The following is a 25,000-nucleotide window of genomic DNA, read 5'->3' as shown; positions in this document are numbered from 1 at the left end:
CAGAATTTCCTAGGTTGGAAGAGACCTCAAGGTCATCGAGTCCAACCTCCAACCTAACGCTAACAGCCCTCCACTAAACCATATCCCTATTCGAAACCATATCCCTATTCCCCATTCGAAAGCTCTCCTCTAAAGAAGAATTATTAATAATCTTGTGAACATTTTTGAGTGTTTATAGAGTGATTTTCTACTCTCAAAAACTTTCTGTATTTTCAGAGCTGTTCTTTGGAGGGAGGTGATGCAGGAATTAAGGCACTGAGGAAAATGATAATGTTGTCAAAAATGATGTTAGGTGCCTGATTTATTTCATGTGGGACCTGGAAACCCAATCACTGAGAATTTCAGAAGAGGGAATGGGCTAAAAATATAAATTCCCCTGCTCAGCACTTCAATGACACAAACCTGAAGGTGCTAAGCTGAGCAGACATAAAATGTGAATTACATACTTAATGACTATTTAGTTAGCTTAAAGGACTTGCTAGCATCATATAGAAATTCTGTTATGGGAATGGGGTTTGTAACTGTTCTTCTGACAGCATTCAACTAGCTTAATCATGAGACTCTGCTTTTTCATCTTGCAGTCCCAATCCCATCTGTGTACCTTCCAAATTCTGCAACATGAGGGAAACCAAGTTTCCTTCACTACATCATGCTTTATCCCTCAAGCTGCCTTTGTTCTGTGCATTGGCAGAGTAATGTGGAAAAAAATATATTGTATGATGATGTAATTACAGATTGTGTTGTAATTTTTGTGCCAAAGGGACCTGAAACAACATTGCATAATTTTCTAGCTATGCCTGTAATACAAATATGAATAGAAGAGAGTTAAAATTCTCTGAAAAAAAAAAAAAAAAAAAAAAAAGTAACAGGAGATTTGTATGACATTTAAATGGAATTTTTACATTTCTATAAGTATTAAGTGTCTTCTTGTGAGCTAACTTGGGAAGAATTGACTTTATAAGCCAAGACTCTTGTCAAACAATGGTTACAACAAATAAGCCAAATAAGCAGAAAGTGGAATCCTTGTATCTCCCGCAGAGTAAATCAAAATCAGATTACATCAGATAACCAACAATTCTTCAGTTTTGCTAAGGCTGCCAGGCATCAGGGTTTGAAACATGGCCAGGAATATTTAGAATTCAAGGTGTGCTATAAAATGATTTCATTCTGTTTTGCCTTTTTTCATACCTTTGAAAGAAGTTCATAAAGGTTTGGTCATAATTAAGAATTAAGTCACCTATCTTCAGTTCATTATATTTATCTTCTCCTCCTCTTTCTGAGTCCCCAGAGTAATAAAACCTATTCATAGGTTATCTTAAATCCAACTTTTTATTGTTGTGGCTGTCAGAAGAGAAGTATTCTAGTCGTTTGAGTCATAACAGCAGTCATCAACTTATAGCAGACTTTCTGGCAGCTATTTTCTACTGCCATCCTGTGGATGCAGTTCAACTGCACTTTGCTGAAATTGCATGCTGGTGTTTTAAAGGCATGAAATACCACACCTATGAAGTTTCTCAAGCAAGTCTAAGGCAGGAAGGCACATTCTTTGATTTTACTTGCACATTATATGGTGTAATTGGCAAGACTATGACCTGTGTATTTATTTTTGAAAAGGAGGATTAGAAAAATTAATCCTCAGGCGATTAGAAAATTATCCATAGCACATTCAGAAACTTACTGTTTTCATAGGATTTGCAAGTCATCAAAACCCACAAAAATTTTACTCAGAGTCTTTTGTAAAGTGCTGCTAGTTTAGCACTAGGTCTGGCAAGAGGGATATCAAATGACTGTGTTACACATTCAGTAGAACTCTACAGCATGAAAATGAAGTTATGAGGTAGGTGCTCCATAAGCAACACAAAAGTGGACCCGAACTACTTTATTTAAGAACACAAGCACCTGGTCTAAGAAGGAGCATATTTGGCAACTAGGAAATAAGCGCATTTAATCTAAAGGCCTGGATAATCCCTTTATTTTTAACCATTTGGATTCTTGCCATTTGTTATGTGAGACTTGGGTGAAAGGAAGCTCGGTATTTTTCTTTGTCACAGGTTTCGTAGCACCAGTAGTAAAATACTGGGAAAATTCTTTTTCTTTAACACTCAGCTTTCTGTGAGACCTGGCACTTTTATAGGACTTCAATATTTTTTCCTATTAATACTAAATTCTATAGCTTTTTCTATTTCGTTTTGTTTTGTTGTCTTTAAGGCAAGCCCACAGTGATTCACCAGGACTGTCTTACTGATTTGCCCAAAGGGTTTATTGACATCCTCTAAAAGAACAAGGGGTTCTTTCTACTGACTTTCTTGACAATTATTGCCAAAGATTTTTGACAGTCAGAAAGATATTCTTATGCCAGTGTTTTGCCCAGTAACTGATGAACTTAGTGTAGATCAGTGTATTTAGTAATGGCCTTGCACTTCTGTGTTTTTTTTCACTTAACTCATTTGTGATCCTGAGATGGCACATTGTAAGTCCTTGATCATTTGCAGACTTCCAGTACACTAGCACTTTCCCAAAAACTGCAGCAAAGGTTTTATTAGACTCTGCTCTCATGTTTGCGTATTGCAACATATATATTGCATGGCTATGTATCAGTCTTCCCTGTCAGGACCTTTTTCACATTCTGGTCAGTTTTTTACAGGTACACTTCTGATGCTCAGCTTAGTCTGCCTGGTAGTACAAATCTGTCTGTGGTAGACACTTGACCACAGACTTTGAAAAATTACTCCAGTAGGATGGCTCTTTGCTACTTCCTTCAGTACATTTCTCAGTCCTTCTTTGGCTGGATTTCTCCAAAAGTCTTCCTAAAAGTTAATCAGTCCTCTTCTGAGGAAACATTTTCAAGGAATTACTGCAAATGTTTCCCTGACAGGAAGGCTCTCAAGCAACTCTTCCAAAGGTCCCTCCTCTGGTGCTCTCAGCAGTGCACTCTCAGACAGACCTCACTGGTCTGCATCATCAGGCAGCAGAGCATGTCGTTTTGAAGATATTCACCTCCATGTGCAAGTTTACCTTTTTAGGCCCTGAGTATTACGTAAGTAATGCAGGTTTAATCAAACATAGAAAAAAAGTAGCCATTTGACCATTCAGGAGGCATATTAGAGACCCTTTTGCTATTATTTTTTTTCCCCAGCTCATTTCCTGTGTAGTTTCTGCTCTGCTATCCCAATGACCTGCCTCTCCTTCCCTAGATATTATTAATGTTTCTTTTCATGCAGTATCTGCATGGGTACAACATATTGCACAAAAAGGAATTATGTTTACTCAAAAAATAAACATTACTTTATACCATTACTTCAAATGATTCTGAAGTTGACCCTGTTGATTAACTAGATTTCAGCATCTAAGAACAAACTAGGGCCAGAAATATATGGAAATAGACCAGAAGGGTACCAATCCACCTTCATTATTCCTTTGGTGCAGCATCCTCAAATATAACAGGACCAGTACAATTCTGAAGTACAGCATATCACATAAATAAATGTTTGCACCCTCAGTAAGTTTGCAGATGACACCAAGCTAGGTGCGTGTGTCGATCTGCTTGAGTGTAGGAAGGCTCTGCAGGAGGATCTGGATAGGCTGCACTGATGGGCTGAGGTCAACTGCATGAAGTTTAACAAGGCCAAGTGCTGGGTCCTGCACCTGGGGCGCAACAACCCCAAGCAGAGCTACAGGCTGGGAGATGAGTGGTTGGAGAGCTGCCAGGCAGAGAAGGACCTGGGAGTGATGGTTGATAGTTGGCTGAATATTAGCCAGCAGTGTGCTAAGGTGGCCAAGAAGGCCAACAGCATCCTCTTCCAACCTAGAAATTCTGTGATTCTGTGTAAATTCAGGACATGGCTAGTGCTACTAACCCCAATATGCTGGTGAGCTCTTCTACACAGGATATTTTAACTTTCCCAGGAGATATGACTTAGATGTAGGACGCCAAAGGGACTGACTGATCAATTCTCTTAAGATGCAGTGACCGGATTTGCAGAAGAAAACATAAACTAGTGACACTGTGGGCTGTGGCTACATCCATTGTTTGCCTGAGGTAGAGGGTCTTCTCCCTTGTTAGGCTTTCTTTTTCAAAATAAAAATATTTCTGTGAAAAACCTTGAGAAACCTCTCAGTTGTAACCTTGTTGTCATTTGGGATAAAGTCTGCTTACTTTAGGTTGATTCTCTGGGATACTTTTAAGAATCCTAGGCTGCATCGAAAGAGGTCAAGGGAGGGGTTTGTCCCCCTCTGTTCTATTTTTGTGAGGCCCCACTTGGAGCAGTGTATCCAGGGGCTCCCAGCACAAGAAGGATGTGGGTTTATTAGAATGGGTTCAGAGGAGGGCTATGAAGTTAATCAGAGGGCTGGAGCACCTCTCCTATGAAGAAAGGCTGAGAGGGCTCGGGTCTGAAAAGAAGGCTCCAGGGCCATCTTATTGCAGTTTTATATACTTAAATAGGGCTTATATAAAAGACGGAGAGCAACTTTTTGCTCAGTCAGACAAGGTAGAATGCAGATTTAGGTTAGAGATTTGGAGGAAATTCTTTACTCAGAGGGTGGTGTGTCACTGGAAGAGGTTGCCCAGAGAAGCTGTGGATGCCCTATCCCTGGAAATGTTCAAAAACAGGTTGGATGAGGCCCAGGACTACCTGATCACCTGGGTGGCATCCCTCCAAGTGACAGGGAAGTTGGAACTAGGTGATCTTTAAGGTCCATTCAACTCAAACAATTCTATAATTCTATGAGCTACAGTAGCAGAAGTTCATCATAGTTACTTTTGAGTACAGACTGTATATGAGTATAGGACCTTCCATTCCTTTACATAGAATTTCACTACAATAACTAAGTAACCTCTTAGTCACCCAGTCCATTAGTTTCTCTGTCAATTCTTTCTGTTTGGACTGGGGAACTTTTTCCTTTTAATGGCAATAATTAATATTAACAATAAAAAAAATTGTTTGTTCTGAAAAGAAGTTTATATCATTGTGATTCTTATAATTTTGTCCCAGTGAGCACAGTGTGAGCTTCAAACAGTTATTCTCCCTTTCACTTCCTAGAGATTTGGGAAATGTTAAAGACTTTGCCATTTTACAGACGATTTTTTTAGGACACTTTTTTTAGGACAATTATTTTTCTTGCAATTATGAATCATACTGTCACGTCAAAACACATTTAATTAAAAGAGTAGCAGTTTGCATAGTACATCTATGTGCTCGCTACCAAAAATTATACCTCTAAAATAATACCTCCACAAAGCATAAGCACCTCTGAGTTGCTCGTATTGTGTTTTCTATTGGCAATCCCTTTTGTCTGAAGTTTCTTAGGTATCTCTTCTGCATGAAGCAGGGTCTTTTTTGTTTTTTGTTTTTAAAGCCTCATTCTCTTTGACCCTAAGAGACAGACATTTGTAATTATTAAAGGTCTTATAACCCTTTTGAGAAAGCATTGAACAGGCATATCATCTGTAAGAAAACAATTTTTATTCAGTACCCCATGATGCTCATCCTTTTATTTTGGTGACCTCCTGATATCACTATGTAGCTCTTGAAAGATTTCTCACCTCCTCTCTACTGATCCACCATTTTAAATGTTATTGAATTTCTGTTTGTAGGTCCTTTGTCGTTGTGTGAAAGTACAAACTTGCCTGTTCACTTATTCATTTCATATTTTTGTCCCCAAGTTAGCAGAATGAATTTGTCTCAATAAAATGCTGTTACAGTAGAGTTTTGATTTCACATTATAAAGATCAAGTACAGAATCCTTGTAATAAATTCACTTTAAAATAGAGGACTATACTGATTTATTCCCACTGAGGATTTGTTTCAAAGGTTTTTACTCTTACATTCATTTTAACTTTATTCTGTTTTTTCTTCTAGGGCAACAGGCTTTGGTTTTTTGAATGCGCTATGCAAAGCAGCAGCTGTACTTGGAAACTTAATATTTGGTTCCCTTGTTGGTATCACCAAAGCAATCCCTATTCTCCTTGCTTCTACTGTTCTAGTATGTGGAGGTCTGGTAGGACTTCGGCTTCCTGACACAAGAACACAGGTGTTGATGTAACCGGAAAAAGCCATTTACTGTTTATTTATTTATTTGTAAAATGTGAGCTCTACTGTTTGATGGTGCAAAGGCTTCAGATTCTCAATGCTTATCAGAGTGCTCTGATGGCAGAAATCAAACATGGAAAAAGAGTGGCAGAGATTTAGAAAATACTGTATGAAAGTTTTAGATTTCACTTTCATTTGCTTGCATACTTTGCTATTTAAAACCACTTCACTTAACTTCAAACTGCAAAGCTACCTCTTAAAACACTTCCAGTGACATGTCCAGGAAGACAAAAATCATACTGATAATTAGATATTTAAAATGCAAGTGGTCATGTTATTTAAAAAAAAAAAAAAAAAAAAAAAAAGTTCAATTTGGTCACGGCATTATGAGCTTTTGTAACAGTGCAGACATGCAAGTCAAATACTTAGCAGTATTGGTGCAAGAAATATTGTTCTTATATGTATCAATGCATGCAGCATTAATCAGGAAACTGTATAGATTGCATCAGTACTCTTTGTTGCTGGTCCTCAAAATAAAACAAACAATTTTTTTCTTCTCCTTTGTGGCATCTGGAATATTTTGCCATTTTAAAACTGTGAATGTGTCTTGTTCCAGGTGTAGATCAATACAAACCAGTGTTTACGTTATTGTAAGTATGAATAAGGGAAGAATCAAGCCAGTAGACTCCATGAAAAGTAAAATGCTGTCAGAGAAGCTTGTTTGGTACACTTTTGTTTGGTATTTACAATTCTAATACATATTTCTCTGTCACAGAATGCCACCTATTGAATTTAGTCAGGTCATAACTTCAACATAGAGTATAGTGTAATTAAAATCTCTCAAAACATTTTCTAAACAATATCAAAACAAAGAAAAGCAATAATAAAAACCTGAATTATTTTCATAGTTTATACATTCCTTCATACAACCGTTTACTCAGCTGATTTTTAATATCATAGAGATATCTCACCATTTAACACTTTCAAACAGCTCTTGGAAAAGCCATTAAGAAACCATGCCAAGGCTGTAGGCAATGGTCATATCTTTATGAGACCAAGTGTAAGGATGGAGAGTAAATGTTAGTATATATGTTCCTTCTAAGCCATATGCTATGAATTGTCATGGATTGCAATAAAGACATCCCCACCTGTCCTACTGCCCTGTAAAAATGTTATTAGATCTCTTTAAAGTGTTAGCATTAAAAGTTAAATGTAGATTCATCTATAATATTATTAGACAAAAGGGACAGATCTGCTGATTACAGAAACTGGCTTTGCTTTCACTGAAGCTAAGACAGTCTCTATCAGCTGATGAACTATCTAAAGTTTCAAGTTTTAAAGAAAAACTTTTATTAGGTGGCTGAATTATTACCAAAGAAATTAGGCTTTCAGATAAAGTCAATGTATATAGTAAGATAGATTTTTTCACTTTTGTTTTCTCTTTCTCATATGTAAGAACTACTTACTTTTGGGTAGTAATATCCATCTCTGCATTTTGTCAGTTGTCATTTTAGTTGTGTTGAAAGAGTCAGTAAAAGACAGTCTATACAAGATGATTTATTACATTTAAGGTTCACTATTTATTTACTAAATGTGGAAGTTACGTTTTTTGATTTTGAACAAATGCCTGTGCTATATATTGTAGCACAAAAAATTAGCCCAGGGTGTGGTTTCTAGTATTAACAAATGAGAAAATGGGCTTAATTTAAAAAGCATAAATATTGAAAATTACTAGGCATTTTTTGATGTTAATAAATAAAATATGGTAAAGAAACAGAAACAAAAACAATTAAAAAAAAAAGAACGTTTAAGAAGTATGTTTATTTTACAACATACACAGTCAAAATGTCTGACATAAAATATTGTATATCCAACCATGATTTAAAAGATGTATTTTAAATTTCTAAATGATGTTTAAAAAGGGGGAGGAAGAATTATTTTTCGCCATGTTCCAGGTTAAGAATAAAACATGGGCCTTACTTTTGCACCTGTGGCTTTTGTCCACTAGTCAGCGTCTTATTATTTCAAGGCTGTTTTCCCTAGTAAGAATCGTATTTGACTTTGGCCCCACTTCTCTGTGCCATTCATTAGTTGTATATGTCCACCTCCTTGTGTTTACTTTACATCTTATTTTGAAATCTGAAGCCTCTGTACATATCCTGAGTGAAAATCAACAGCAATGGTAATATTACATTGTCTTGCTGTGTGCACTGTCCACTTCAAGTAGTATAGTCTGTCCAACTCTGTATATAATATAGAAGAACATCCAGATCCAATGCATTGTGCCACCTGATCAGTGTGGAGGAAGTGGTCCACAGAACAATAAGACTCAACTCTTGAAGGTTCTAGTTCAAGGTTAATGCACTAAAATCTCATTACTTGTAAAATTATGCTGTTTGCAATGCTGGTTCTTATCCTAATTCCTGGCCACATCGTAAGTATATGATTAAGTCTGGATATAGTGAAGTGAGCAGCCTGAAAACCTGCATTGTACTTGGAATATAGCAACAGAGGAGATTAGTAAAGACAAAGTGCCCAGCAATGTGGACCTTGCATGGTCCAGGATTAGAGGGAATGTTCGAAGGTAGGAAAATGGATTAAAGAGAATACTGGTTAGGAAAGAGGAGAAAAAGTAAACAGAAGAGAACAAAATGAAAAAATCCACAAATATTTCCACCATATTAAAACTAAAACTAGAATCTCAATAATTGATTAGCCAGTTGGCTCAACACATTTGAACTGATGTGTGAGCCAGCATGAAAGCTGTTTGAACAATCAAGTGGTTTGGGCTTGAATGCAATTAAGATTTATCCCATAAAGACAAAAGGAGTGAATGTGATTTCAAGTTATAAATACTTGGTAAGATGCTTGTACTCCACAGTCTGAAACAGAAAAATATGATCCCTGGAGATCTGAATGCAAATGTTATGTAAATTATAAGCAGAAGTGAGCTGTCTGGTCTTAAGGGAATGCATCTTTTTTGCAGCTTCTGAAGTGATCTCAGGTAATACACATTGGACAGTAGGAATTTCACTTCCTTTCTATGTCTGTTCATTTATATCTCACACAAAAAGTCACTTAGTGGCCTATATATACCCTTGATGCACCTATAATTAAGAGGTCATTTGCATATACCTTCAAAAGAGAATACCATATACTGCCTTATATGGCAACATAACTGTGTTATATACACACAGAGAACTGAACTTGACAGTATTTGTGTATCAGAGCTAACAACCACACATAATTGACTGACTGACCTCTAACAGGAAAATTAGTTAAAGTTAGTTAAATTAGTTAAAATTAGTTAAGTAAATTGAAGTCAGACACAGGGTCCAATGTCCTTCTCCTGTAAATCTGAAATAACTCATGCCTGTGACAGCAATGACAAAAAGTACAATATACCCTAATGACAAAGAAACTGGATAGCATTTATAATGGTACTTACTATGATGGTCAGCTGTTTTAAAACTGACAGCAAAACAGACCACATGTTTTGATTTTTGCCAGATTTTATTTTTATTAGTTTTACTCGAGACAGGTTGATAGAAAATCTTCACTTACCAGACTTTTTTTTTTTAATTTTTTCTTTTTTTTTTCTTGAAAGCATGTTATTCGTTGTGTTTGCACCCTTTAACAAGGTTGGCTATAGTCATGTTAGTACCTTGTCAGTTAGGAGCATGCACTACAACACTTGGTATGCATTGCATTGATTGCTGAGTACAGATTCCTAAAAAGGGAACCAGGAGTTTCATGGTTTCTGGAGTGCTCAAAGGAATTGCTAATGGATGATATATGGGGAAGCCTTCTTCTTTTGTGTTTGATTTTAGCTGGTGCCCTTCTAAAGGCATGTACCACAACACTAGCTACAGATGAAAAAGCATTAGACTTCCTTCCTGATGGATCCTCTAGTAATCCTCTCAGAAGAGTGGGGCAGCCATGGCTGCTAAGTCAACCTTTGCTACCTTTCTTCTCTTGCCATTCCATTCCTTTTATCTGAAACTGCATTTCTTACCCAAAGGCCAACTACAAATAGTTAAAATTCAATGCTCATGCTCTTGCTTCTAGCTTCATAGTAACATTCAGCAATAAGATTTGACACTCACCATTAGGATTTGGTAATCTCTTTAAAAAAAAAAAAAAAAAAAAAAAAAAAAAAAAGTGGAAAACAAACTCCTTCAGGCAATTATACATATATATTTTTTTGTTTGTTTGTTTGTTTGTTTTGAGGGAATGAGACTCCACATTTCCCTACATATCCAGAAGGCTGAACTAATACATGTAGGAGGAATCTCCTCTAAGAATGGTCCTTTTTTGGCTCCTTCAGCTGTTTCAGTTCAGTGTGTAGAAATATGGAGGAATCTGCTTGTTTGTGAACTTAGCTCAGCTCCTTTTGAAGGAAATATTATTCTCTTCTCTTTTCTTTTTCTACAATGTAGCCTTAACTTCACATAACTCCCTGGGCCTACTCTTGGAACATTACTGCTAATTCCAATTCTTAGCAGTATAGTATAGTCCTCAGCGCCTCAAACAAACAGACTCTGTGTGCTAGATTTATATTCTCTTCCTTACTGTGAGTTTTAAAATGATCGTCATAAGTCAGGAAGTGATGCTTACATCCAGTCACACCTCTTTACCTAAAAAAGATGATCCTAAAAAGATCATTCTAATATAGCTACAAGCCATGTTTCCTGTTTAGTAACCTGGAAATGTAATTGAAATTTCAATCAGAAGGTTAAAAATGAATCCTTGCACTCAGGGGGTTAAAGATACAAGAAGTGAAAACAGAAATGCTGCACTTCCTCCAGAGTCTTGAAAGAAAACACATGTTCAGTAACCATATTCCAGAAGAAAGCTAGTCTGAAAGACTGTTTTTCCTCTGCATTCCCTGCACACTTGTTCATTAAACTCACTGTAAAATATTAAGTATTTGCCTGAATTAGTACTTTCCAAGGCTGTTAGTTTTGGAAAAAGAGTATGAAAAGACAGACTTCTGTATGTAGATTGGCAAGACAGGGATCAAGCAGTGATGTGGAATTAGCAAAGACATATTAGTGAATCTGGAACTTAGCTCAGGACCTGAATTAAACAGAAAACACCAATTTATAATGCTACCCACAGATCTCTTTTACCTTCACTTACCTTCATTGAGTCACACCATACGATGAAATCAGCCTCACTTGCTTTCTTCTACTCTTATTCTAGTATTCTTACATCTTACTCAAATGAACTAGGTGATACAAATTTATTTTCTTTATCAATTATTATCTGCCTTTCTTGCCATGGTGAATACCCTATTTCTTCATGCAAAGGAAAGATGCTTCAATATTTAATCATACTCTAAAGCTGTAAGATTATTAGATAGACCATTGTGCACATTCAGGACCTTTCTTAGAACTTCATGTGCATTCAGGACCTTTCTTTGATGCAGTGATTAAGCATGTCAGAAACAAGAAAAGGACAAACTGAACCTGAAAAATATTTTTTTTCTGATATGTTGTTAGGTTGAGTCATCTCCAAAGATGTTGGCCTGTAATAGATAGCCACACTTCCTAGGCCATGGAGTACATCCTCTCTAAATAAAAATGAATAAAACATTAATTATTGGCAGTCTACTCTCACAACACACACAAGAAACATGAGTAGAACGAAAGTACTCCCCAGAATGGGAAAAAATACAGGTGTAATTGCTGTCTGTGTTTACAGTGTTAATGACACTCTTTGCCCGACAAAGACCTAAACCATATTGTTTGCTCCTTACCTATGCACAGTCCAAAAAACAAAACAAAGAAAGAAGCTACTTACCAATGAAGTTATTTGCCTTACACAAAATAATATTGTCCCTTCCACTGAGAATATTCATGAATACACATTTTAATGCCACATAACTGAGAGGATCTGCAGAGATCTCACTCATATGCTGGATCTCAACACCTTCATCTGAGCTATAGCTAGACACATCAGTCTGCAAGTGAGAGAGAAAAATTGCTGGCAGTCTGTGTTTCATCACTCTTGCCACAGTCCATGTTTTTGCTCACTGTCTTACTGTCCAGTTCTGGACATCTACCACCTGCCACTCAGTTTTTACCAATAGTTCTGTCCAAGCAAGTTGAAGGTACCTGCTGCTAACGGACAGCACTCATAACTCATTGCAAGTGTAAGAGGTCAGTATCTTACATATTGTCCGAGTTTCATGTTGTCTACAGCTAGATTCGTCACCTTGCATTTATCTCTGATAATACTGCATGTATTCTAACCTATAAAATATGCCCTATATCCTCTGAATATCTGTCTTGTAAATATGTGCCTGTCCCCCACTGTCTATGTGGCAAAAGTCAGTTGTGCATCTACTGTAGGACCTGTTTTACATGTTTAAAATGTGGTCTTTCAAAAGAAGAGGGTGGGGAAAATAATGAAAGGGAATAAAATTGCTAATAGTAATATTTCAAGGTGTAGTGTTCCATTATTTTTTATTTTGGGAAGCTGTTTTCTTTAAGTTATACCCTGCAGCTCTGTAATACTGTAGATTGTAAACCAGAAGTATTACATAATTAGAGGTGAATACATATGTGGACATACAGGTTTGTGTATGTATACATGCACGCACACACACACACAGACAAAGACAGGTTGATGTAAGATTTATAAATCATATTCTCATCTCATTCTTGATCTAAGTGTTACTTTCTGCATTATGTGTTATTCTTTGAACACAAATAACATTCTGTTCATTTCCTTGTGCAAAACATTTTACTTCCTCATGCATAAAAGTCTTGAGACGCCAAAATTCATCTTAGCTGTCAATTAGCTTTCTAGCATTGGAAAAGAACAGGTGAAATGGTCTGAAAAATAAAATTTGACTTAGCCGTAGCCTTTCTGCAGACACACTTTTCAAAACAGTGAGACAGTACAATTTGCTGTGAGGGTGACAGAGCACTGGAACAGGTTGCCCACAGAAACTGTAGAGTTTCCTTCTCTGGAAATACTCAAAACTTGCCTGGACATGATCCTGGTCACCCTGCTTAGCAGGGGAGTTGGACTGGATGACCTCCAGAGGTCCCTTCCAACCTCAGCCATTCTGTTCGTCTGTGATACTGATGAACTCTTTTTGTCCCAGTGACTGAGAGAAACAGCACTCTCAGATATTTTAAATCCTGAAAAGCTAGAGTTTTGTCTTATTCGAATAGAAATCCTTTAAAAAGGTCCAAGTGGATCTCAACATGTTAGCTTCTGTGTAATGTATGAGAAAATGTCTGTGCCTTCCTGTAGCATATGCTTTCCATTGTTTCTGCATACATGGCTGCCGTTGTTCTAGTAATGTGGTTATTCGATTGTTTACTGCTGCTCTTATCAGCAATCTTTGACCAGCCTGAAACAGAGCCATGTCCAGGGCGTCTTTTAGTTAATGATTAACATCCCCAAGGATCTACTACAGTAGTTAGTGTATTATAAATTAATTCCAGTTATAATTCAAGTTAATCCAGGGTGAAAATAGCAGCACATGCATGCCTGTGCGCGCACAGAGCAGTGAGGGTAGACAGAGTTCTTTCAAAAGCTCTGGCATCCACTACATTACTCCTTCCTTGTTTTAAGAACACTCATTCGTTGACATATGCTTCCCCTGGCAGGTATGTGCACACATCCTACAGAACTAAGAAATCACTAGAAGAAAAGGCATATTGATTTCAGAGGAGCTAACAGTGTATATTTCCTATAGGAAAACTAACTGCTTTATAGTAAGATAAATAAACAAATAGTAGGATAAAACAAAACAAAGCAACAACAAACAAACAAACAAAAGAAAAAAGAAAAAAACGCCATGAAGCAAGCAATTGGTGGTGGTGATGATGGTGGTGGTGGGTTTGATTGGTTGTTTTTTTTAGTGTGTTCTCTGAGTTAATAAACTAAGCACCAGCCTATATCAAACCTTCAGAAAGGGTATGTGTGAAAGGTGGCAATAGTCACCTAATAAGACTTTTATAAAGTACTGGGTCTTTCCAGAAGCAAAACCTGTATTTAATGAGTAATACTGCAGGATGTGGCTTCTAATAGGCATCGTGAATAGACTGTTTCAAGCAGAAATTTGCTGTCCATATTTAACATAGCAGCAGGTGATAGTACATCGTTCTGGAAATTTGTACACATTGATTAAAACTAATAGTTTATAAAGAAAAAGAGAAAAATCAAGATTTGGAGAGAGATCTTACAAAAGTAAAAAAAAAAAAAAAAAAAGGCAAAACAAAATAAAAAAGCCAGCCTCTGTTCATCTTTTGTGTCCAAAACCTTGAAGGTCTTTCCAGTTTCTTTGTGCCCCTCTAATATGCCCACTGATTCATTAGTGCTTCACTAGTCATAATCAAAGTTTTTACTGACAGTTGAAACAAAAATGAGAACTGGTACAAAATTAGAGCTGCAGGAAAGCCAGCTCATTTATAAAGAGAAAAATAAATGCACCAAGCTGCTAGTGACTGCGTTTATTGTCTTCCTTGTGTTTTATGATATTACAAACTGTTACATGAATCTAGTGATGTGTGTGTAAGCTGATCCATGTTTAAATCAATATTGTAACTTGCAAGATGGGGATATTAGCTTTCTTAGCTTTTTTCATCAAAAAGTGAATGTATTAAATACATGATTGTGTATACTGGCATGTGGAAATTTATGTTGTGAGAGAAATATGTTCATTTATCTCATTTTTTCAACATGAATAAAGCTATTCGTGTTTAAAAACCCTGGCTTTTCCCTATGAGTGTAACATTTCCCAACCAATAAAAGGATTTTTAACAGCATCCAACGCTATAAGCCTAATGAGTCAATTGACAGCTTCTTTTAGCTATTTTCTATAGAATGGTATATTAAAAAATAAAAATGAAGTCTTTCCAAAATTAGCTGTTTTACCCTCAACTGCATAACAGTGACAACTAAACTGTATCTTTTACTTGGCCTCAAAAATATGTCATTTTACTGTACCTAAGCAGATCCTTTTTAAAGTGGGCAGTTTCCTTCACAGTGTAATAACATGCAGAAGTCAGTCTAGTGAGAGTAGAGTTCTTTTTCTTCAGTGTAATTTATTGGCATTGTCAGGTTAATGATTTTCTTAAAAATTTTTAGCATATCCTAATGCTGAGCAAAAGAAGGAAAAAGTGTGTCATCTCCTAGTTTTTCATGAGCTATTTTCTGCTCTCAGTTTCTCCTGCTAACCTTCCACTGAAATTGCCAACTGGTCTAGGCCAACTGGGAGTATAGCTTTTCAAACTGTCTTTAGTGTACAAAAGCGCAGGTGTGCTAGTGTGCACGTGTTGTCAAGAAATTCATAACCATTTCTGACATTCTCTATTTCTTCATGTGAGAAAACATGTACATATTTTTTTCTACAGTAATAAGATATTTTGAATTCCCATTTATACATGTTTACTTTCAGAATCTGCAGCAAGATCTTGGCAATGGTCCTTGCCTCTCTGTTTTTTGGTTGTTGTTTTTTATTTAATTCTTATTATTTGATTTTCTTTCCTCCTGTGTGCAATCTCCTGTAATGCAGGTTACAGTCATCAATATTTGTATATGTGTTTGCATGCAGGTGCATTGATAATTTCTCTTTTTTTTCAGAGTTTCAAATTTTTCATTTTAAGTCCATTTGGTACACTTATGAACTCATCTTTCCAGTATACTCCTCTGTGTCAAATTGTCAACTACCAAAATGTTTGACCAAGTGTTTTAATTAAGTCCCCTGAGGAAAGCTGTCTGTATACTTGTGAAAGGGCATGCTGTGTGTAGGATGACTGTGTACAGCATAAATCTATAAAACATGGAAGTGTTTATAAATAAATCTGCCAATTATTTATCATCCATATTACAAATGAAAAGTTATTTAGTATACACCAGATTAATAAAGGGGCATTTTTTGCTCTGCTATATTAAAATAAAGATTTGTTTGTTCTGTGCAATGAATACACATCAGGTGTGATAACAGGCAGAACATCACTCCTGACTACCCACAAAATACTCAGAACAGTGTTTTTTACTCAGTTTGCTCTTTTATGAAAACTCTTTATGTATCTCATCCTTAGTGTCTGTAATAGAAGTAGAATATGCATTGAAAGAAAATGTGGAAGTTAATAAAGTTAAAGAAAGGTAAAAGACAATTTAAAAAGAGTAGAATTTTCTATGGTTGCAAAAGACAAGGTTTTCCTATAGATAACCATCTGGGATTCACATTTTTAATGCTATATATAATAATATATATTTAATATATAATTACACAAAATAGACATCTGTTCTTTCACTACATAACTGCACTGCAAGGATGTTTTATTACCGAAACTGTGTGAAAAGCATACTGCCACAATGTATAATAATCTGTGCATCCAAAAAGCCAATAAGAACTTGTACAGTGAACTCTGGTTCTCCAAGAAATTTGCACCCAGCAAAGGAAAAAAAAAATAGAGAGAGAAAGAGAGAGAGAGAAGGCAGCACTACAACAGTAGTTCTTTATCACATTTGCTCACTAAGAAACTCAGGAAAGCTTCAATTGATCAAATGTGGTATCTATAAAAAAACCTGTCATCTCCATCATTGTATCAGGAATATATTTCCAAATGTAGATATTTCAGAACAGACAATTAGTTTAACAAATCACATGAGCTTCTTCAGCTGTGTAACCAATAGGGAAAAAATAAGCTACATGTGAATTTAAGATTTTTTTTAATTATTATTATTATTATTTTTGGCGGGGGAGGGGGCGGGCTTATGTAGAGCACTGTCTGCAAAACCCAGCAATGAAGGATAGATGACTTTGACAGATTTCTTCTATATGTGGTACAGTGAAGAAAAAAACTTTCCTAATTTATTAAGTATAACCATATACTGGTCTCTTCTTCTAACAAAGATAAAAGGTTTTATACTTGGGTCTCCTAATCTCATTCTAGGAAGAAATCAAAATCTTTTGTTCAGACAATAAAAGAACAACCCAAAAGTGAGTGTTGTAGAAGAATTACACATATTCTTCATAGACACCTTTCAGAAACTTCATCCAAAACCTTCATAGTAGGGGAATCTTGTGTCAGCTGAGCTTAGAGCAGTATTGCATATAGAGCACATCACTCTGCATAAAGGACATTTCTGCTTATAGGAGTGCAATTCTTTGAAGAATCTTGCAGACTTAAGCATATTCAGATGAAATGGAGAAAAATATACTCCTGGCTGACACAGCTATGCTAGAAAAAGGTGACGTTTAATTCAGAGTACTATACAGTTAATTTAGAGCAGTGTTTGTATTTGTGCATGCATATGTGTGTATATGCATTGTGTGAGAGAAGTATGTAGAGAACATGGATGCAAGTATAATACAAGAAGATGCCATTTTGTGGTGTGCAGCAACAGGAGACAAAATGTTAAGAGACCATGCACATCATCCATATGCCTCTCTTTCTGCTAGGGTGCTAGCTAGACTATGATTATTATTAATCCACCACAACTGTAAAGATATACACGTGATATACTAGGCCTATGTGAGATCAGTATCCAGTCCAAACCACTCCTGACAGTAATTAGTCATATCTGAAGCTTTTTTTGCAGCACTAAACCTTGAAAACTGAAAAAAGAAACATGACTCAAAGCTCTTCATATACTGTCCTGATAGTCTAAAGCTGAACTGGAAGTTGTACCATTCTGTATGTTTTCTGGTGTTGCTATACATAAACTTTCATAGGATTCAGGTGAATGCACTCTTTCTGCAGAAAACACACGGGTGGATTTTACATCGTTACTTTTCACTCTCGAAGTGGACCTAATTGGTCCAATTAATACTGCAGTAACGAGTGTGTCTTACTTTAGCAGATTGGTGTTACATACGCAAAAGGGCTTGGAAAGACACCAAGAACTGTATTACCGAGAGCTCTCCTTTGTATTTATTAGGGTACTCTGCCTTCTACAAAGGGCCATATGAATTCTTCTCAGAAAGCTGTATGCTGTTCCTACATTTAGGCCTGGAGACAGAAGTTGATTCTGCCACCAGCAGTAGTAATATCCAAAAAAAAACTACATTTGGAAATTCTTTTGCTAACCAATTCAGGCAATGTTTTCAACCTTGGAAAGAAGCCAAACCTGTATCAGCCTTACCAATCCTTCAATTAAATTTTGTTTTCCATCAGACAAGCCAGGCTAGCACTTCTAACTATAGAATGGGAAATTGTCAAAGTACCCCTCAAGCAAATCATCCCATGCTGAAAAAATACATGTTGAAGAATCATTAGCTACAAGAATGAAGTGGTTTTCACATTTAAATTACATTTCAATGTTTGCTGTAAACTTTTAAAATGTTGATTGGCTTTTGTCTGGCTTATGATCAGATATAACTTAGGCTACAGATCAAACCTAAATTATCCTACAGGACTTTACAGTCAAATGGCCTGTTTATTTTTTTTATAAAATAATGATAATAGAAAGAGTGGGATGATTGCAGAACAGCAGTGATTTTATAAGTGGTTACAATAGCTCTGAATTGTGAATTTTGCAGTTTGTTGCTTTATAATATGTTTGTTTTCTTCCTTATTCATCCTCCAGCACTGACAATTCATTAAATGAGAAGATAAATTCATGTACTAAAGGAACAAAGCAAACACACTTGAAAAGAAGAAAGAAGAGAATTGGAGGGTCACAATGAGGAATTTGTTGTGTTCTTTTCCTCTTGGAGTTCCCTCTTCTCCTCACCCAAGGAACTCTAAACTGAGACTGAAATCATGTAACATTCACTTGACTATTCTGAGCACTAACACCTAAGGCCACATGTTCCCTTCAGGTGTTCGCCTACCCTCCACTGCCTTTAGACTACTATGACAACCACAAATGTTACCAGAGAAGGAAAATGGTGTTCTTCAGGACCTGTCTCCTATGAGTCCATACAAACTGCAAACCCCATAATAATGGGAATCTCAACGAGCTCCTGGTTTTAAATTAAAACATTCTTAGGTTTGCAGTCAGACCAGCTGGTGGACTTTACAGAGTGTATGAATTAGAAATCAGATAAAACTAAGAGTAATTAACCTTCTCCAGCATCCTGGAAATGATGTCATTAGTGCACTCTTGTATTTGTTCCATCATTTGGCTTTAATGGCTAATTGCACATACTCTTCCAATGGCTTCCTTGCAAACTCCAGAGTCTGCCTACAAACAGTGTTTTTCAGCCTTGGCGGTAGAGCTAGATCATGTGAAAGGAAATCCTCCTGGTATTTAGGATTACATAGCAGTTAGGATCTCTTTTTCCCAGCTTTATTTCCCATCCATCAGGTCTGGAGCCTTGGTGAACTGTTATCTATGTTTTGTTCACCTGCCATTTTATTCATTATGAGTTAAAAAAAAAATTACTGAAAACAAGCTGAGGCCCCTTGAGCACACTCAGCAGCCCAGTTCTCAAGAATACCATAGGAGTTTGCCTTTTCAGCCTTTAGGTAGAATCACAGCTTTTTAAATCTGAATAAATGGGTGAATCTAAACAAATAAAAAATAAAATAAAGCAAAATAAAACAAAACAAAATATTATTATCATTATAATATTATATTAATAATTATAATATATATGTAATATATATATAAATAATATATATAATATAAATATACTTATATATAATATTAAAATAATATATAATAATAATAATAATAATAATAATAGGCCATTAGCTTTAGCAAACATTGATATGGGACAAAGGAACAGTAAGATACTGTCATACTCTTGAGTTACAGGTATGTCATTATTATACTGCTAGCATGGACTTTAACCTGTCTTTGGAAGGGCTGTTATACCATGTTTTGCAAGCCACAATACATACAAAATACAGAATTGTTAAGGACGCTGGAAGAATTTATGGGCACATAGAAACCACGTGTCAGTATTTTACGGCAGAAGCCAGTAGCTAATGAAAACAAAGCTCCACGTTGATACAGTGCAATTTCCAATTTGACCCACGGGTGGAAGAGGAAAAATGAAGAATGAAAAAGATCAGAAAAGATCATGTGAACATTATGCTTGCAGAGTTTCAGCTACCATTGCACAGCTGCAGTCTGAGATCATTCACTTGCAGGTAAACTTAGTGCCTGGTGAATGCACACTTTGCAAGTGAAATATCCTGAGCCAAGGTCCAGTTTACTTCTGCCCACAAGCACGTAGCCCTTCATTTGGGGGAGGGTAACATGGCACAGAGTCACCTGGTCAACTCCAACCAGAGCATTTCCAGGAGCTTTGTATTCACCAGAAATATATTGTCTCCCAGATGAAACATTGCAGATTGAACTGTGGAAGTCTTCCAGCAGTAAGCAGTCACCAAGAAGAGACATTTAACAAGTTACAGAAAATGTCCATTGCCTACCTCCTCCCTGTCAGTGCTTTCAATTATCTTGGTGGCTTTTGATCCTGTCATGAATGCAGACTTCTCTGAAAGGGGTCTGTTGGTGGTCTCCAGGACATGCTCTCCAAATGTGCCTGACACAGGCAGGTTTCCAGGCTCCCTCCAGCAAGTCTGGAGCTCTGGGCCTCTCTGCAAATATCACTGGCATTCCCCAATAAACCAGTGTCAGCATCCCAGGGCTTGCTGTCCCAAGCTTGGGACATGGCTTCAGGTTAATTTTTAAATGGAATTTCAGTTGCTGATTTTAATTTTACAGCTGCAACTGTTTTGAGATCTGGTTGTCTGAGGCTTAGAAAAACAGTAAAGTTGCTTCCAGGAAAGGAATTCAAACCAAGGCCATTTTGATTTAAATAAGAGGAGGCTGCTGACCCTTTCTGTGAAGGGTCTTAGATGCTGGAATTAGCTTTCCTCGCTTTGCCTTCTAGAGCTTGAATTTGTCAGTCTTTCAGACGTGTTCTTCATTTTTACACTAATGTGAATAATGAGGAGCTTTTCAAAAGACTGGAGCTGTGCCAGTGGAAAAGTGGTGGAAATAAGAAGACCCGAACCAATCTAGTGGAAATCCATGGGAGTTCAGTCTATGCTTTATCTGTGGGGCAACTGTTGGCAGACAGGAAATAGTTGTAGGGTTGCCTTAGCTGTCAGTCTCCTGTAAATGTAGAGCTCCTAGTGCCCTAGTGCCCTGCCCGGAGAGTAATAAATAAATAATACATTAATGAGTGAATAATGCATAGACTTTTAGCGGAGTGGAAACATTGCTAACCACTTGCAACCACAAAAAGACATACAGATGCTGTATTACAAAACCAGCCCCTTCTCCTCCCCCTCTCCCCTCCAAAAGTAATCAACAACAACAACAAAAAACACTGCCACAAACAGACCTAACTTGTGGATAACGTGAGGAAATGATCAAGATTTTTACTTCTGCTACATCCAACCCAGTAAAGAATGCGTTTTGCTGAATCTGCAAACTGCAGACGGGCACAGATGTTCCCTGCTTTCAAACAGTTCTGAATTCATTTTTATGGCTATTCATTATGTCTAGACAAGGAGGGTCACTCCACTCCAAAGTATTCTGTTAAATGAATAAATATTTATTCCAACAGACAAATGGAAAAAGCTCTCTTCTGGCAGAGTCCTTGCAGAAAGATTTCAACCTCTGCCTTGCAAAACTCATGCCACTTCTGCAGGATCCAGGGCATTTGTCCAATGCATTTTAAACAAACACTTAAAAAAAAAAAATAAAATAAAATAAACTGTTCGAGCAGAGAAACTGGCTTCCTAGGTACCTTGGCAGGTAGGATTTAACCAAGCTTCGTCAGGACTCTAAGTTCAATGGGAAAAACAGAGGGATCCATCTCCTGATGAGAATGGGCATACACAAATAACCTTAGAAAGGCACCTTAGGAAGGTCTATGATGCAAAAATGAAGTAATTGGTGGCAAATGTTACAAGGTATGGTACAGCACATTACTGTCATCCCACGACTGCTTCTCACTTTCACCACAGGACACACCACTCATTTATAATTAAGCAGCTCCTTGTGAGCTGAGCTGGCTCCTAAAAATGTCATCTTTTGGGAGCATTAACTCATACCAGTCCCATGACTGAGTTAATGGTGTGGCCCCAATAATAATAACATATGCCAGTATTTACATCAGGCACCTATAGCCACAGTCATGGTTGTAACACATGTTTAAAGTTCTAATTCTATACTGAAGTCCCGCCAGCAAGCTAGTCTCAGGGGCAGTTTTCCTTCCTCCAGGTCTCCATTAAGAAATTCTGCAAGTTGTTCCCACACCTAAGCAGGTCATGTATGCACTTTACAATACCTGAAAGATGCTTCAAGTCAGCCTTGTGCATGAGCTGTTCACCAGTTTGTGCACACAGTGCAGGACCTGGGAAGAATCACTGCCAAATCACAGCATAGCGATCACCAAGGGGTCACTATCTGAAATCAAAAATCCGTGGATTCATGACACTAACTTGGAAATCATGAAGTTTTACTGACAAAAATGCTGGAAGGTACATGTCTTTTGAATTTTCAGGTCTGTACTTACAGCCTGCCTCTCAGAGCACCATGTCTAGAAATGTTCTTTTCCTCAGAACAACATACATTCAGATGCTTATGTACCATCTCTCTTTGGAAACTTTTGCTTTAGAGCAAACAACATGAGTTTTTCAAGCAGTACAAAGACGAAAGATTCCTGACACTGAAATAATTTCTCCATCATTTCATTATTCAGGTGTCAGTGCCATGCAAAAAAAAAAGTTACTGTGCACATTTTTATACACTTATACTTCTGGTTCGTTCATCTGAAATTTTAGCTTTATCAAAGCTACCCACATTTGTTTTCATTCCATCCCATGAACTATTTCTTAAGTTTTTGAAACTGCTTTTTCTAGTCCAATTACAAATATGTAAACTGTTATTAATTTTTATTTATTTATTTTTATTAGGATGATGACCAACAGGGCTCACTTAGACCTATTTCTGGCTGCTTTTGTTTGCCCTAGAAACCATAACAAAATCTGAGGAATGTATTCTTCCAGGCATTGTGTTTTGTTGATCAGTGTTGCCTTCAGTTTTGTGCCAGTTCTGCTGAGAAGTTAAAGTCACTTCCTTAATTGAAAGGAGCCGATGCTGCTGATATTGAAAAAATGTTTTCAGCACTTCTGCTCTGGGTCTCCATTCCACCCATTTTTTTTTTTTTTTTTTTTTTTTTTTTCCACAGTATTTGAATTACTTCCACGGCTGACTTTCTTACAGTTGTTTATGGTGTTTCTGACTTGACACATCCTCAGTCTAGCTAGAGCTTAGCCTGCCTTTTAAACAAGAGCTCCTTCTGGGATGACAGACCCTCACGCATTTGAAGGGGACACCCAAGAGAGGAACCACAAGACAGGATCATGCTGTCCAGGCACAAAAGGAAGGGAGCAGAGGCAAGCACTGCTCCTCACTGTTCTTTCATGACCATGGCAGCCACAGCATTGCCATTAAGGCTAGTTGTGCTTTTTTTGTTTGGTTGTTTTGTTTTGTTTTGTTGTTTGTTTGTTTGCTTTCTGGGATCTCTGAGGCCAGTTATGTGATTGGTTATTTGTTTACTTGCTTACCTCATGACAATAAAAAATGCATAACAAGGATGTTGTGCTGAGGGATAGGCTGCAGCCCAGCCCAGCTCCCCATGCTAATCCCTGCAGATGATTCCCTTCTGTGCAAGAATTACTGAAGACCATAGTGCTGCACAGCAGCTGCATGGAGGGCAGTTCCTGTTTTGGTGTTTCTTCATGTTTCCTTGAGCACCTCTTGCTTGAGTACCTCTTAACCTTTCTATCTGATTAATAAAAGCACCGCCTGTGTCCTTTCCACTGCAATTTACCCAAAACTATAAATCCACAACCTACATGGTGCTCCTGCTGGAACACTCATTGGTTTATGGGGAGCAAGTTGTGCTGCCATGAGTCACCCTCCCTTTGAGCGCCTCTGATTTTCTAGCAGTCCATGCAATGAACTTCCTCTTGCATTTGCCCAGGAGGACCCTGGGTATGCTTTCTGCACAGGTAGGAAAAAGTGTGGCCAGACACTTTTGGTCATGCCACATTGCAATTTGGTCTATACAAGCAGCAGTGTGGCACAGCTTGTTAGATGTTCATTAGCTGCACAAAGCAAACAATTGGAAAAGTTCTTGCAGTACCTGGGAGCCTGTCTGGAGTTAATCTCCTTCCCCATGGTGATGCAGGAACTCAGCCTGCCCTGCCACAGAAGCTGCACTCCCCCCTGCTCACCAGAGTGAACTCAGTCCAGAATTTCTGTCATGTAAAAATTAAAATGCACTCTGCAATGCACTAACAGGAAGAAAAATATTTAAATAAAAAAAGATCTCTAAAACCAGTAAATGCAGTTTTCCTTTCTGTAGGAAAAATGCTGTCAGACAAGGAGAACAATTTACAAATAAAATAAAGGCATTGTCACAGAAAAGTGTCATTAAAGCTGCTGTTTCCAACAAAAAGCCTAGTGTCTCTAATTACCTGCATGTACTTGCGTCACTGCTACATAAGCCACCCAAGAATTTCAAATATCAATATCCTTCTCCATCTGAAATCCCTTTGTACACAACAGGACAAGAAGCATGAAGCAGCACAGCATAGGCCACTGCAGCTTTTAGATCCAGCCGCAGCCAGTGAGATGTGCAAAATTCTTCCCTTTCCTCAGTTTTCCTTCAGACTGTTCCCTGTTAGATGTGGAGCAGTGCACAGCTGCCTCTGAAAATACGTCAAGTGGCACCCCTGGTCACACGGGGCTTACTTATTCATGTGCTTGCTCCCCGTGGGTGTGCAAGCTCTGCTTCACTCGCAGGCAGGTGCGTAGGTCGGAGCAGGAGGTTTCTTGCCGGCAGGAATGCGGCAAGAAACACCTTACTCACAGCATGATGCCCTTGATAGTGCGCCGAGGACATTGATCTCAAGCTCCATTAAAGGGCCTGGACTGCGAACAGGAAATGTTCGCATTCAAACATTTACTCTAGATAGCTGGCTACAGTGATTTCTTAAGTGCCTGCCTCTTAGTAA

At 37.4% G+C, this 25,000-nt stretch overlaps 1 protein-coding gene across 4 annotated transcripts in view; it reads left to right on the top strand.

The window, feature by feature from the left end:
- The window catches only part of SV2C (synaptic vesicle glycoprotein 2C), a 114,292-nt gene extending 99,458 nt beyond the window's left edge, over positions 1 to 14,834 (top strand). For all 4 annotated transcript variants that reach the window (XM_084504709.1, XM_084504711.1, XM_084504710.1 and 1 more), the window contains one exon: positions 5,862 to 14,834. In XM_084504709.1, coding sequence (XP_084360835.1) covers positions 5,862 to 6,045 — 184 coding nt within the window. In that variant the 3' untranslated portion in view covers positions 6,046 to 14,834. The remainder of the gene's footprint in view (positions 1 to 5,861) is intronic.
- The last annotated feature ends 10,166 nt before the right edge of the window (positions 14,835 to 25,000 follow it).

This window comes from Aythya ferina, assembly GCF_964211825.1.
Source record: "Aythya ferina genome assembly, chromosome: Z".
In the NCBI taxonomy this organism is placed as follows: Eukaryota; Metazoa; Chordata; class Aves; order Anseriformes; family Anatidae; genus Aythya; species Aythya ferina.
The sequence above is the reverse complement of the archived record's forward strand: the minus strand, read 5'-3'. Positions and strand labels throughout refer to the sequence as shown.